At 44.1% G+C, this 16,529-nt stretch overlaps 1 protein-coding gene across 4 annotated transcripts in view; it reads right to left on the reverse strand.

Annotated features, from left to right (window-relative positions):
- Positions 1-16,529, reverse strand: part of erich2 (glutamate-rich 2) — a 232,441-nt gene that overhangs the window by 13,531 nt on the left and 202,381 nt on the right. For all 4 annotated transcript variants that reach the window (XM_068035365.1, XM_068035364.1, XM_068035362.1 and 1 more), the window contains one exon: positions 14,638-14,709. In XM_068035365.1, coding sequence (XP_067891466.1) covers positions 14,638-14,709 — 72 coding nt within the window. The remainder of the gene's footprint in view (positions 1-14,637; positions 14,710-16,529) is intronic.

Below are 16,529 nucleotides of genomic sequence, written 5' to 3' on the forward strand. Positions count from 1 at the left end.
CATGGCGGCAGTGCCACACAAAACGATTGATGGTGTCCTCAGTATGAAATCGATTCTTCGTCTTCATAAAGACTGTGCGGTGATCACGCCTACCAATACTGTCATCAACAGATGCATCTGGGACAGGTAGATTGCTGAGGGTGAAGTCAGGCAGGTTTTTCCCTCTTGTTGGTTCCCTAACCACCTGCCACAGACCCAGTATGGCAGTTATGTCCTTCAGGACTTGGCCAGCTCGGTCAGCAGTGGTGCTACTGAGCCACTCTCGGTGATGGGCATTGAAGTCCCCCACCCAGAGTACATTCTGTGCCCTTGCCACCCTCAGTACTTCTTCCAAATGGTGTTCCACATGGAGGAGTACTGATTCATCAGCTGAGGGAAGACACTCAGTGGTAATCAGCAGAAGGTTTGCTTGCGCATGTTTGACTTGATGCCATGAGACTTCATGGGGTCAGGAGTCAATGTTCAGATCTCCCAGGGCACCTCCCACCTGACTGTATATAACTGTGCCGCCATCTCTGCTGGTCTGTCCTGCTGGTGGGACAGGACATACCGAGGGATGGTGATGGAGGAGTCTGCGACATTGGCTGTAAGGCATGATTTGGAGAGTATGACTATGTTAGGCTATTGCTTTATTAATCTGTGGGAAAACTCTCCCAATTTTGGGACAAGTCCCCAGATGTTAGTGAGGAGTACTTTGCAGGATCAACTTGGCAGGATGTGTCGTTGCTGTTTCCGGTGCCTAGGTTGATGCCTGGTGGTCCGTCCAGTTTTAATCTTATTTGACTTTTCTGTAGCAGTTTGGTGCAACTGAGTGGCTTGCTAGGCCACTTCAGAGGGCAGTTAAGAATCAACCACATTGCTGTGGGTCTGGAGTCACATGTAGGCAGATTTCCCTCCCTAAAGGGCATCAGTGAACCAGACATGTTTTTACGACAATCTGATAGTTTCATTGTCACCATGACTAGCTTTTAATTCCAGATTTATTAATTAATTGAATTTAAATTCCATCGGCCGCCGTGATGGGATTTGAACTCACGTCCCCAGAGCATTAGTCGGGGCCTCTGGATTACTAGTCCAGTAACATTACCACTATGCCAATGTCCCCCATAAGGAATAATAGGAAATGGAAGAGAAAGACATAATTGTTGCACAAAGTGATTCACTTGGGTTTGTGTAACAATGTTCATGGCATTATGTTAATATTTATTTCAGTGAATGAAAATATTTGAATTCCTCATTCTCCGAGCCTCTACATCATGGTTGTCCATCATATGACCCGCGGGCCAGAGTCCAGCCCTCCAAACGTTTCCATCCAGTCTGCGGATGTAAACTGCTGGAATGTCAGGCACCTTGCAGGGCAGTTATAGGTTTGCTAGGACCCTGCACAACATGGATGCGCCCAACGGACAGGCAGAGTTCACAGCCTGCCTCTATCATCCGCATTTATGGTGAGTGCACAGACAGACAGCAGGTAACGAGGAGGAGAGAGCCGGGATTAGGGGGCAGGGAGTGGAGAGCGGGGAGCAGGGAGCGAGAGACGCACACAGAAACAGAGCGGGGAGGGGGGGGGGTGGAGGAGGGACAGAGAGAGACGGGGGGGGAGAAAGAGAGCGTGATACACACACACACAGAAAGAATGGGGAGAGAGAGAGAGACAGAGAGAGATGGGGGAGAGAGACGGGGGGTGGGGGGGAAGAGAGTGGGAGACAGAGAGAGAGGGAAGGGGAAAAAGGGAGGAGAGGTAGGAGGGGGGAAGAGAGAGAGGGGGGAAAGAGACAGCTAGAGAGAGTGAAGAGAGAGAAAGGGAGGGGGAGAGAGAAGGAGAGGGAGAGAGAGAGGGACAGACAGGTTAGGTGAGAGTGACTGCCCTTGACATCAAGGCAGCATTTGACCGAGTATGACATCAAGTAACCCTAGCAAAACTGAAGTCAATGAGAATTGGGGGGAAAACTCTCCGCTGGTTGGAGTCGTACTTGGCGCAAAGGAAGATGGTTATGGTTGTTGGAGGTCAATCATCTCAGCTCCAGAACATCACTGCAGGAGTTCCTCAGGGTAGTGTCCTTGGCCCAACCATCTTCAGCTGCTTCATCAATAACCTTCCTTCAATCATAAGGTCAGAAGTGGGATGTTCGCTGATGATTGCACAATGCTCTGCACCATTTGCAACTCCTCAGATGCTGAAGCAGTCCATGTAGAAATGTGGCAAGACCTGGACAATATCCAGGCTTGGGCTGATAAGTGGCAAGTAACATTCGTGCCACACAAGTACTAGGCAATGACCATCTCCAACAAGAGTGAATCTGACCATCTCCCCTTGACGTTCAATGGCATTACCATCGCTGAATCCCCTCCTATCAACATCCTGGGGGTTACCATTGACCAGAAACTGAACAGGAGTAGCCATATAAATACCGTGGCTGCAAAAGGACGTCAGAGGCTAGGAATTCTGTGGTGGGTAACTCACCTCCTGACTCCCCAAAGCCTGTCCACCATCTACAGGGCACAGATCGGGAGTCTGATGGAATACTCTCCACTTCCTGGATTAGTGCAGCTCCAACAACACTCAAGAAGCTCGACACCATCCAAGACAAAGCAGCCCGCTTGATTGCACAAACATTCACTCCCTCCACCACCGACGCACAGTGGCAGCAGTGTGTACCATCTACATGATGCACTGCAGCAACACACCAAGGCTCCTTAGACAGCACCTTCTAAACCTGCGCCCTCTACCACCTAGAAGGACAACGGCAGCAGATGCATGGTAATGCCACCATCTGCAACTTCCCCTCCAAACCGCACACCATCCTGAGTAAGAACTATATCGCCATTCCTTCACTGTCGTTGGGTCCAAATCCTGGAACTCCCTTCCTATCAGCACTGTGGGTATACCTACCCCACGTGGACTGCAGCAGTTCAAGAAGGCAGTTCACCACCACCTTCTCAAGGGCAATTAGGGATGGGCAATAAATGCTGGCCTGGCCAGTGATGCCCACATCCCATGAATGAATTAAAACAAACAGGAGAGACAGAGAGACAGGGGAGAGAGAGACAGCGGAGGGGGGAGAGACAGAGGGGATGAAAGAGATCAAGATCACTCCTAACTGATGGACATCTATCAGGAATACTCCATATCGCTACATCAAGTGTGCAGGCAGACATTGACTGCTTGTGCAAGCAGAAATAATGCCAGGTATGTCACTAAAGTAGTGTTCAACATAGTGATGATAAAGTGTCAATAAATTAGTCTTCTTATTTAAAGCTTCTTCACAAAAATGCACATTTGTTGTTGTTTTGATAGTAAGATAAATTTTTAATGCCTTTATCATTTGGAAATTTTTTCACCAGCCCCCTGTGTAGGACAAAAATTGTAATGTGGCCCTCCCATGCGAAAAAGTTGGACACCCCTTCTCTACATCATTGCATTCCAAATTCCAAGTGGACAGTTGCTTTCAGGTGAATGGTATGACCAGCCTGTAAGAGAAGGGTGTGATAGTAATAGTTGTATTTTTGACTGTGGTAATGATTTGTCTTGGGGGGGGGGGGGGGGGGGGGTGCGGGGGGGGGGGGGTGGGGGGGGGGGGGTGGTGCAGCGTTTATGTTTGCACTGCCGTTTGGCCTCATGCACTCAGATTAGCTGACGCTGCTTGTATGAGACCACCAAGGGCTTCTCTGGCAGCCAGGTGAGTTGCTGCAGGCACCCTGGCCACATCAGGCTCCTCCTCTTCTTCCTCCTCCTCCTCAGATGTCAGTTGGTCTGAACGTTCTGCTTCCTGCAGCTCCACTCCTCTGTGCAGCTAAACGTCGTGCAGGGTACAGCAGACCACAAGCATTCTGAGACCCTTGATGGGGCATACTGAAGGGCAGCCCCAGATCTGTCGAGGCATCTGAATTGCATCTTGAGTAACCCAATGGCTTGTTCTATGATCGCTCTTGTGGTCATGTGGCTTCTGTTGTACCTCTCCTCTGCATCAGATCCTTACAAATATCATCAGCCAGTCCTCAGAGGGTAGCTCTAGTCTCCAAGGACCACCCGCTGATGATATGTGGAGGAGTGAAAAGCTGGAAGATGTGACTGCCACAGAATGAATGAATCATGGCAGATTTCAGGCTACCTTTCACAGACATGCATGAAAACTCTCCGGTGGTAATGAATGAGCTGAAAATTGCACGAGTGGAACTTCTTGTGACTGATGAACACTCCAGGCTGATCTGACGAAATCTTGATTGCCACATGTGTGCAGTTAATTACTTCCGTACCTGCAGGAATACAGCCACTCCAGCAAAACTGACAGCCCTCAGTGTCTGATTGGCCTCATCAGTGACAAATCGGACCTAAGTGACAGCCTTGGCAAATAAGGCATCAGTGACCTGGGAGATACAGTTGTGGGCAGCAGATTGAGAGATCCAGGAGATGTCACCAACAGATCCCTGGAAGGAGCCGGATGCAAAGAAATTCAGGACTGTGATGACCTTGATGGCCACTGGCAATGATTTCCCATCTGGCCTTCTTGGAAGAAGGTCTTGTTCTTGGAGCCTGCAGATTGTCAGCAATGACCTGCCATTAAAGCCTGAACCTCCCGAGGCACTGTTGCTCCATCATGTTGAGGAATCTGTATACCCAGTGCAGGAGATACTGCCTTCTTTGAGTTGAAGCTCTGTGTGCATCCCCTCTTTCCGGTGGGGCAGCATGTGGCTGCGGAGAAGGCAGCTGCTTTTGGTATTATTGTTGCTCCTGCTGCTGTAGCTATTGGTGTGGCTTCTGATGCTTTTGGTGTTGGTCTGGTTGCACCTGTTGTTCCCCATCAGAAGTTCATACTAAAGTTGCATAAGTTTAGTGAATATTGACAGCAGGGCAGATCAGGTCAAGGTGAGTAAAGTTTAAGGTAAGTTAAATTACTTCCAAAAAGTTGGAAATCACCTTTAAAACAGTGAATCAGGCTCTCAGAACAGGTTCTCTAAGTACAAGCCTTTCACATAGGCAGGCCAGCATCTATGCAATATAATAAAAGCAAAATACTGCGGATGCTGGAAATCTGAAGTTCCGAAGAAGGGTCACTGACCCGAAATGTTAACTCTGCTTCTCTTTCCACAGATGCTGCCAGACCTGCTGAGTGGTTCCAGCATTTCTTGTTTTTATTTCAGCATCTATGCAATTTCACTGTTTAAAGACTTTCCAGCCTGTCAGTTTCATTGAACAATGAATTCCCATTGTCCTCTTGTTGACCCTAGCGAGTTCTACACAGCAAGGGAATTCACAGTTAATTGTCTATTTAAATATTGAAATGAATCACCCGACAGTTCCATGGGGTTTCCCATTGTGATTGGTCAGGAAACCCGGAAGTCGGATGCTAGGCCATGGCTGAGTTAAAGAGCCATGGCAAAGCCCACTGATAATACAAAAAGCCCACTGCCGGCTTTCCTGCTACAAGCCAATCTATTTCAATAAAATTCCATTCTGTTTGTGTTTCATATATGTTTTTCATTTCCCTTATTATACCTCTTGTTGTCTCTTACTGATGCCATGTGCCATTTAGCATCTCCTGTTCTCCATCGAAACACTTCATAAGTCATTCTCTTTCTTTTCCTCTGTGTGCGTATGTGCTGATGGAATTCACAGTTTTGCGCGACCAGTGGGGGAGCATGTGTGAGCTGTTCTCTGAACAGATGACTTGTCGAATGTTCTGTTAGGTATATGATGCTGGTTTCAAAGCTTGTGCTTTTTTGAGACAGACCCTAACAGAAAGGGAAACTGAAATTTCAGGTTTCTGGAGTGTCATGCTTGGCCCACACCTGCCAAGAATAAGGTACATGAATTTTGTCATGAACATTGATTTTAAACTGTTAAAGTGAAGAAAGGACTTGTTAAACAGATCAGCCATGGCTGGAAAGACATTTACATATTAACAGACAGTGTTTGGAAGGACAAAGCAGCCATTCCCTGACACATTCAACCCACAATGGACCCTTGGCTGGAAAGACATTTGCATATTAACAGACAGTGCTTGAAAAGGACAAAGGAACATTCCTTGACACATTCAACCCACAAAGGACTTTTGATCACCAGACGTTGAAGGTGGGGGAGCTCGCATTCCAGGTTGACTGCTAAGATGGCTGAATACACAAACGGACACAGTCAAACCAGCTAGTCACATGACTAACCTGCTGGGCAACCTGAGTTTTTACATTTGTACAAACAATTTGGGCAGAAAGCAGAATGCTCCTGGACTGAGAAGATCTCTCCTGGCTGGCTCGCCACAGCCTCTCCTGTCTGCCTGCTCCCATCTCTTTCACACAAGCCTCTGGATCCACTGAAGACACATGAACCCCGAAAGAGAAAAGTCTCCTACAGCGAACGAGGTTTAAGAAGAATACTGGTCCCCAATGAAAAGCAAGATCTACCTACAATTAAGGACTCTACAGAGAGCTCGAAGAACCGCAACAAAAACACTTCAGATATTGCCTCAAACTTTTCACTTTATTTTTCTTCTGCTCTTTTCTGTCTCTATTTGCACCTGCGTATCATGTATGCATGCTTGTGTGGGTGCATGTATCCGTAGGCGCCAACTGAATTAGAGTTTAAGTTTAATAAATTTCAACTTTTCTTCTTTAAACCTAAGAAAGCCTGTTTGTGCTGGCTTTGTTGCCTTATAATTTGAAAGCGGTGAACAAGGATTCACCAAGGGAGAGCTAAAAAGCACGGTGTTACGGTAAGACCAGGTGAAGGCTGAAAGGGAACCCTAGAACTCTTTCTCACCTGGTCATAACAGGAGAAACAGAAACTGGTTGGAACCAGATTAAAACACAGAGCCATCCAAGCTCAGATCATGCAGAGGTGAAGTGCCAGCAGGCTGAAGAAAGTGAAGGCTAGATCCAGGACTTGGCAGTAGGTAAATGCGAGTTGCTGTAGGTGTTTCCATAACTTAAGGTGATACGGGTGGTTCCACGCTATCAAGACTGTCATGACCAGAGCTGCGGAGGTTCTGGGAAGTGCGCCGTTTTAGTAAAGTCCGTACCCACGAAATTTGGGTTGAAGGGGAACTGCTAATGGATGAGAATCAGTGGCTGCGTTTTGGAGAAAAGGAGCTGGGATCTACCTGAGGAAGTTCAGAGTTTTGAAGAATGTGTGGCTGTAATTGGTGCCACATATGCTTAGTGGACTACGCAGTAAACCCATCAGATCTATCTTTGTTGTATCTCATAGTTAATGTGTAATTTGCAATAATGTGTTTTGTCTGTTAATTCATGTTTAATTTATGTTGATTTTGGTTTGATTGTTAAAGTAAAAGGTGGAAAAGTGAAATCTTGTCCATTTGTTTTTTTTTATTGGGGTCATTCACTAAATTCGGTTCTTTTGGTTTATTGATCTCCACAGAGATCATAACGAAATTTGGGTCTCGTCTGGGATTGATCCAAATTAGCCTGTGAAATGGGAATTTCCCAGAATTCAAACAAACAAGAAAGGGGAAGAGAGAGATGGGGGAACAGAGAGAGGGGGGAGCAGAGAGAGGGGGGAGCAGAGAGAGGGGGGTTAGAGAGAGGGGGGAGCAGAGAGAGGGGGGCTAGAGAGAGGGGGGACAGGGGGAACACAGAGCGAGGATGACATGGTGGGGGGGGAACACAGGGAGAGAAGGAGAGACAGAGACAGAGACAGAGAGAGATCTCACTCCTGAAAGATGGATATCTATCGAGAATACTCTGCATCGCTACATCAAGTGTATCGCTACATCAAGTGTGTGGGCAGAGACTGGCTACTTATGCAAGCAAAAACAATGCCAGGTATGTCACTAAATCAGTTTTTAATATAGTGACAAGAAAGTAAGTCAATAAATTAATCTTATTTAAAGCTTCTTCACAAAAATACACATTTGTTGTTGTTTTTATTAGTAAGATAAATTTTTAATGCCTTTATCTTGTGAAATTTGCTCACCGGCTCCCCTGGGCCGAGCAGAAATCGTAATGCAGCTCTCCGCCTGAAAAGGTTGGACGACCCTGTGCTGCACCACCTACCTGAGCAACAGAGGAAAGACACAGCTGACCTATCGAGGAAATATAAGTCTGTATGTGCAGATAAGCCACGCCATACTTCTCTGGCTATTCATGAGGTTGATGTAGGGGAAGCTAAACCAATTAAACCCCTAAAGACGCAATCACAGCAGATTGGCCAAAGTCAGGGAGGAGGTTCAATACATGTCAAATAATGATATAATTTTTCTTTTTATTTGTGCATGGGATGTGGGTGTCACTGGTTAGGCCAGCACTTATTGCCCATCCCTAATTGCCCTTGCGAAGGTGGTGGTGAGCTGCCTTCTTGAATCGCTGCAGTCCTTGAATCCAGTCAAAGTAGTTGAAGTTCTCTTGTCATTCTGGTGCCAAAATCAGATGGTTCTCAAAGATTCTGCATTAGTTACCAAAAGGTTAATGCGGTAACTAAGGTGGGCTCCTATCCGATCCCAAGCTTGAACATTGTATTGATAGGGTGGGGAACTCGACCTTAGTTAGCAAGATTGATTTGTTTAAGGGATATTGGCAAGTTCCCTTGACCAACCAAGCCAAAGAAATTTCAGTTTTTGTGACACAAGATGGTCTGTTCCAATGTAAATTCATGCCATTTGGTGTGAAAAATGCACTGGCTGCATTTCAAAGATAAACCAATCAAGTGATTGCCAGGTTGAGTAATTGTGTTATGTACATCGATGACCTTTTAGTGTAAGAAACACTTGGAGTGGTCATGTCAGACATTTGAGAGCTCTATTTGACAGGCTGGCAAAAGCTAACCTTGTCATAAACCTAGCAAAGAATGAGTTTGCCAAGGCCAAGTTCGCTTATTTAGGACATATCAATGGCCAAGGTAAAGTATTACCAAGAGAGGCCAAAATTCAGGCGATAATAGACTTTTCTGTACCCAAGACAAAGGAAGAAGTGTTACGATTTCTGGGTATGTGTGGGTTTTACAGGAAATTTGTTCCTAATTTCAGCACATTCAGTCACCCCACTGACAAATTTGTTGAGGAAAAACGTGAAGTTCGAATGTTCAGAGTCATGCCAAATCGCATTTGAGAAGTGAAAAGCCATTTTGATAAAGGAGCCAGCTCTTGCAGCCCAGATTATAGTAAACCATTTAAGGTGGCTATCGAGGCCAGTGATGTAGGGGTAGGAGTGGTGCTGCTCCAAGATGGTGACGCTGGTATGGAACAGCCCGTAGCTACTTCTCTAGGAAGCTTAATAAGAACAAAGAAAGTACTCAACCATCGCGAAAGAAGCTTTAAGTCTTGTACTGGCTCTTCAACGGTTTGAGGTATATTTAACCAATAGTCAGGGAGAAGTACTAGTTTATACAGACCACAACCCACCTGAGTTTCTAGAAAAGTTTAGAACAAAGAACCTCAGGCTGTTTCACTGGAGTTTGATGTTACAGCCATTTACACTAAAAAATGTGCATGTTGCAGGGAAAAAAGAGTCTAATTTCTGATGCTCTGTGCAGAGTTTAAAGAAGGAGTGGAAGAGAGAAGGAAGGCTGTGAGTTATGATAATTTTATGATGTTTGAATCCTGCTAATCCTAATTGTCACATTTACTTGGTTTTGTTATTGGTTAAGCCTTTATGGTTTTGTAAATACGATATGTATAATGGTGGAATATGAAAATGTTACCTGTACAGTATGTAATAAGCTATTTGTTAAAACATTTATGATGTTAAGAATTGCTGTACTTCTGAACTGCTGTAAAGTTTTCTTTTTCGCACGGGGGAGGAAGTGTGATGGAATTCACAGTTTGGCAGGAACAGTGGGGTAGTATGTCTGAGCTGCTGTCTGAACAGATGACTTGTCGAATGGTCTGTTTTAGGTGCATGACCCTGGTTTCAAAGCTTATTTTTTTTGAGACAGACCCTAACTGAAAGGGAAACTAAAACTTCAGGATTCTGGGGAAACAGAAACTGGTTGGAATAAGATTAAAACATACAGCCATCCAAGCTCAGTTCATGCAGCAGTGAAGGCTGCATCCAGGAGCTGGCAGTCGGTAAATGCGAGTTGCTGCAGCTATTTCCATTACTTAATGTAATACTGGCAGATCCAAGTCATTAAGACTGTCGTGTGCAGAGCTGAGGAGGTTCTGGAGAAATAAACCGTTTTGGTGAAGACTGTACCTGTGCAGTTTGTGTTGAAGGGGAACAGCTGCTGGATGAGAATCGGTGGCTGCATCTTGGAAGACAGGAACTGGAGATCTACCAGAGGAAGTTCTGAGCTTTAAAGGACATTGTGGCTATAATTTGTGCCATATATGTTCAGTGGACTGCCCAGTAAATCCGTCAGGTCTATCTTTGTTGTATCTGATAGTTAATGTGCAATTTGTAACTGGACAACGTATGCCAGCCAAGAGCGACGTCTCAATTCATTCCATCTTCGCTGCCTTCGGAGAATACTTGGCATCAGGTGGCAGGACTATATCTCCAACACAGAAGTCCTTGAAGCGGCCAACATCCCCAGCTTATACACACTACTGAGTCAGCGGCGCTTGAGATGGCTTGGCCATGTGAGCCGCATGGAAGATGGCAGGATCCCCAAAGACACATTGTACAGCGAGCTCGCCACTGGTATCAGACCCACCGGCCGTCCATGTCTCCGTTATAAAGACGTCTGCAAACGCGACATGAAATCGTGTGACATTGATCACAAGTCGTGGGAGTCAGTTGCCAGCATTCGCCAGAGCTGGCGGGCAGCCATAAAGACAGGGCTAAATTGTGGCGAGTCGAAGAGACTTAGTAGTTGGCAGGAAAAAAGACAGAGGCGCAAGGGGAGAGCCAACTGTGCAACAGCCCCAACAAACAAATTTCTCTGCAGCACCTGTGGAAGAGCCTGTCACTCCAGAATTGGCCTTTATAGCCACTCCAGGCGCTGCTTCACAAACCACTGACCACCTCCAGGAGCGTATCCATTGTCTCTCGAGATAAGGAGGCCCAAAAGATATATACACACACTGTTAATTCATACTTAATTTATGTTGAGTTTGTTTTGATTGTTAAAGTAAAAGTTATAAAAGTGAAATCTTATCCTTTTTTTCAATTGGTGTCGTTCAGTAAATTCGGTTCATTTGGTTTGTTGATCTCTATGGGGATCAGAACAGTGTCTGTGTGTGCGTGTGTGTGTGTGTTTTCCTCTCCACTTTTCCCTTGTTCTGTTCATTTTTCAATGCTGTTCAACTGTAGTATCTTCCAATCCTGAGGAAAGATCTTAAGTTCTAAAACTTCTACTGACTGACTTCTATTTCTCCACAGATGCTGCCTGACCTACTGAGCATTGTAACTTTTTCTGTTTGTGTTTTATGCCAAATTATATTACTTGTAATGCGTCACACCATCACAACTTTTTTTTACTATGTTAGGTCTGTGACCTTGCATCAGAACTGGGAGAAGTTAGAAATGTAATAGGATTTAAGCAAGTGAAAGGAGTGGAAGTGGGGAGAGTGGAAAGTAGAACAAAAGGGAAGGTCTGTGATAGGATAGAGGACCGGAGAGATTAAATAACAAAAGGTTTCATTGTGCAAGGCCAAAGGGAGTAGCAATGGGACAAGTAAAGAAACAAAAGATGTGTCTAGAGGAGGTGTGAATGTCAAGGGGAGGAGGTTAGACTCACTCTTGTTGGAGAGGATCATTGCTTGGCATTGCTGTCACACAAATGTTACTTGTCACTTATCATCCCAAACCTGAAACAGATTGTTTCATTATCTGGTGAATTGTGAATGAAACAGAACACTGCAATCATCAGCAAACATCTCCACTTCTGACCTTCTGATGGAGGGAAGGTCACTGGTGAAGCAATTGAGGATGATTGAGCCTAGGACACTGCCTTGAGGAACTTCTACAGCGATGTCCTGGGGTTGAGATGTTGTTCCCCAACAACCACAACCATCTTCCTTTGCGCTATGGCTCCAGCCATGTAGAATCTTCCCTGTGATTCCCATTGACTTCAGTTTTACAAAAGCTTCTTGATGTCACATTCTGTCAAATGCTGACTTGATGTCAAGGGCAGTCACTCTCACCACACCTCTGACATTCAGCTCTTTTCCATGTTTGGAACAGGCTGCAATAAGGTCTGGAGTCGAATGATCCTGGCGGAACCCAAACTGAGCACTGGTGAGCAGGTTATTGATGAGTAAGTGCTGCTTGATAGCACTGTCGACCAGACCTTCAATCACTTTACTGATGATTGAGAATAGATGGAAGGGGCAGTAATTGGCTGGATTGAATTTGTCCTGCTTTTGGTGGTGAGGACATGGCTAGGCAATTTTCCACTTCGTTGGGTAGATGCCAGTGTTGTAGCAGTACTGCAAGAGCTTGGCTAGAAGCTCAGCTAGTTCTGGAGCACAAATCTTCAGCACTGCAGCTGAAATGTTGTCAAGGCCCATTGCCTTTGTTGTATATAGTGTGCTCAGGAGTTTTTTGATATCATGCAGAGTGAATTGAATTGGTTGAATGGCTTCTGTGATGGTGAGAACCTCAGAAGGAGGCTGAGATGGATCATCCGCCAGGCATTTGTGACTTAAGATGGTTATGAATGCTTCGGCCTTGTCTTCTGCACTCAGGTGCCGCACTATGCCATGAGTGAGAATAGGAATGCTCATGAGTGTCCTCCTCCTGTTAGTTGTTTAATTGTCCACCACCATTCACAACTGGGTGTAGTGGGACTGCAGAGCTTTGATCTGATCTGTTGGCTGGGGATCGTTTAGCTCTAACGCACGCTGCTTCTGCTGCTTAGTTCTGCATGCAGTCCTGTGTTGTAGTTTCATCAGATTGGCAGCTCCTGTTTTGGTATGCCTGATGCAGCTCCTGGCATGATCTTCTATACTCCTCACTGAACCAGAGTTGGTCCCCTGGCTTGATGGTAATGGTAGAGCGAGGGATATGCCGGGCCATGAGATTACAGTTTACGGTGGAATGCAATTCTGCTGATGGCCTACAGCGCGTCATGGATGCCCAGTTTTGAGCTGTCAGATCTGTTCTGAATCCATCCCATTTAACATGGTGGTAGTGCCACACAACACCACAGAGAGTGTCCTCAGTGAGAAGACAGGACTTCGTCTCCAGAAGGATTGTACAGTGGTCACTCCTAACAATACTGTCATGGATAGATGCATCTGTGAAAGGTAGATCGGTGAGGACATAGTGAATCAGGTTTTTCCCTCATGTTGATTCTTTCACACCTATGGCAGAGCAAGTCTCGGTCAGTAGTGGTGCTACCAAGCCACTCTTAGTGATGAACCTTGATGTCCCCCACCCAGATTACATTCAATGCACTTCCTACCTTCACTGCTTCCTCCACATGGAAGAGGCATACTTGTTCATCAGCTGATGCAGGGCAATAGGTAGCAATCAGCAAGTGGTTTCCCTCCCCATGTTTGACCTGATGCCATGCAACATCATGGGGACTGGAGTCAATGTTGAGGACTCCTAGGGCCACTTCCTCCCAACTATATACTACTGTGTTGCCACCTCTGGTGGGTCTGTCCTATTGGTGAGAAATGACACATCCAGGGATGGTGATGGAGGAGTTTGGGATGTTGGCTGAAAGGTATTATTCTTTGAGTATGACTATGTCAGGCAGTTGCTTGACTAGTCCGTGGGACAACTCTCCCAATTTTGCCACAAGTCCCAGGTGTTAGTGAGGAGGACTATGCAGGGTTGACTGGGCAGGGTGTGCCTTTGTCGTGTCCGGCGCCTAGGTCGATGCCAGGTGGTTCATATGGCTTTTTTTTATGATAGCTTTGTGTAGTAATCTGATACAACTGAGTAGTTTGCTAGGCCATTTCAGAAGGCAGTTAAGAGTGGGTCAGGAGTCACAAAAATGCCAGACCTAGGTTTTCACAATTAAGATTGAATTAAACAACCTTTGCATTCCAGGTTTAAAACAATGCACTTTTGGGGCAATTATGAAAGATATCTCATTGTGGTCATATTTTAGAAAGAACTTACCATGTTCTCAATTGTCGGCATTACAGAAGCAATTGTTATTGCATGAAGTTACGTCATCTAACAACTGAGTCAGACCTTATCCCACTTATTAAGAACAGAACACTTTCAGAATATTGGTCTAATAATCTTACATTGAGCTATATAAGTCTTGGCCAATTGCAGTTCATTGTAGGAATTAAATTCTATTCTTCCAGAAATAACACAGTTTTTTGTCAATATTTATCCTTTCCAAAACATCAAATTTAGCATAATAGAATGCCATTTCTAAATTTGATTAGCTTTCTTTTAAATAATATATTCAAATAATCAGAATGCAAGGATGGTGTAATAGTTTAGAATTGAAATCAGTTGTTTTAAAATTCAGTAGCCAATTATGAATTCTGCACAATAAAACACAATGCATCAATTTCTGAAAACTAATTAAAATATGCAAAAACTTAATCTAGTAATATTTTTCTCATAAAAATGTAAATTACTTTCTTTCAAGGCAATTAATACAAAGCAAAAAAAAATGCAAAGATATCAAGTAAAGCTTTTACAGATGAAAAATCAGTTCAAAAGAAACAAAGTGTATGTTTTTATTCTGATTTTCATACACTGCTGTGCTTCTCACAAAAGATTCAATTCAGTCCTATGAGGTAAAAGATGCCAAACAGTTTTTGTCCAGCTTACCTAACTGTATTTTCACTTCTAGAAGTGTCTTGAATTGTTGGGCCTCTGGATTTTCAGGCTCGTAAATGAGAACTGTAAATATGTCAGCAAAGAAAGAACAAAATGTAATTAATCTTCTCTCTACTTTAAACAAGATGTTCAACAGCTAAATATCATCGTATACTAAATATATTAATGATGTAACACAATTTCTGTTTTAAACTTCAATGCACCATTAAGTGGTGTTTTCAGGTCACAATTTTCTTTTCAAGTATATAGTTCCAAAAACACATAAATTTAGGAACGCAGGTAAAAGATTAAGAAATCAAACCATATATATCATTATACCCCACACATATCTGAACTGATTAACCAATAGTGATGATAAAGCTTCTGTTATAATGCAGATTCAAAACTTAAGTGTATAGGAGACAATGGCCTAGAATTTGATTTGTGACTTTGGGCACAAAGCCAGTGGAACCATAACCATTGCGTTGAAACTGATGGGCAAGAGTGCCATGCAAAATTGATCCTCTTGCCTCATTAGGATGCGGTCAGTTTTAATGTTCAGTTTAAACATTTAGTTTAAGTAAAATCATTTTTACCTACCTTTTTGGTGATAGCCTCCAGCGACCCTTTTAATGACCACTTGTACAGCTACTATTCATCTGAGAAAACTGACTGCAGCATGCACGGCATATGCTATGGTCAACAGCTCTCCAATATCAGATAGGAACCTTATATAGGCATTAGCTGCTGGAGTGGATACAGCTGCTTTCATCTGCCATACCAGCCAACTGCCTGGGACAGGACAAGAAATCTTCTGGACTGACCACAGCCCCTCACGCCTATGGCCTTTCTTCATGTGAACAAAGGTTCTGCCCTTAAAAAAGGACCTGTAGAAACTCCTTGGGAAGGCTGAGACCTGGCATATCTAAGTGTCAGCTTGATTTCCAGCTCTTCCATCGCACTCCCGTTGGACTAATGATGAAAGGGTGCCAGAAGGACTGTGGATTTGTGGCTTCTCCGTCTCACATTTGTCCAATAAAATGTGTACAAATACTTAATGACTATACAACTACAAATTTTCTAGATTTGAGTTGTTCTTGGTTTATTCTGCATTTAAACTCAACACAAACTGGTAAAGAACAGCAAATTCTTATCAAACCAAACAATAATGTGGGATGATTTCCTCTATGGTTAGGTGTAGAAAATTTGTAAAAATATTCTTTATTAATGTATTTAGAATTTCACTATATCTAGTTACCAGAAGAATTTTGCACCATTATCTTCCTCTGCATGTTTATACCTCTCCCTCACAAACACAAGCCTTGATTTTCTGACTGGGGGTAATTTTAATCAGAAATGGGACAGTGGGTGAATTGCACCAATCTGAACTGTTATGCACTGACCCTGCATGAATTTCTGGGTTCAGGCTAATTTTAATATTGTGGGCAAGCTCCAGGCATAGAGACCAATGTTAATAGTTCCTTGACAACACTATGCACCTGGAAACAGTGCAAGAAAAAGTTCAAAGACCTTACCAGTTTCATTAAAGTGGGAGAACCCAGCATGATCTTGCATTATTGCAATGCACTTAACAGATTACAATTACTTCCTCTCACACTGTCTTAAAATACTTTCAAACCTATGTATGTATGTCTTACAAGCTACCCTTTATGATCTGGGCCTAAGCTGTATGCATGTGTCATCTGACCTATTATGGGGTTCATGCTGCCACTTTGGTGTTACTGAATGTCATTCTCAATATTTGGAACTTTTCACTTCTTTTGCTCTGTTTGCAAGAGAAGACAGCCCAACAGCAACTGTAAGAAACCATTTACAGGAGAAGAACCCTTCCATTTTCTGACCACTGCAATTACAATCACAACTACAATGTACAATTCCTACAT

Source organism: Heterodontus francisci, chromosome 7 (genome assembly GCF_036365525.1).
Source record: "Heterodontus francisci isolate sHetFra1 chromosome 7, sHetFra1.hap1, whole genome shotgun sequence".
Classification (NCBI taxonomy): Eukaryota; Metazoa; Chordata; class Chondrichthyes; order Heterodontiformes; family Heterodontidae; genus Heterodontus; species Heterodontus francisci.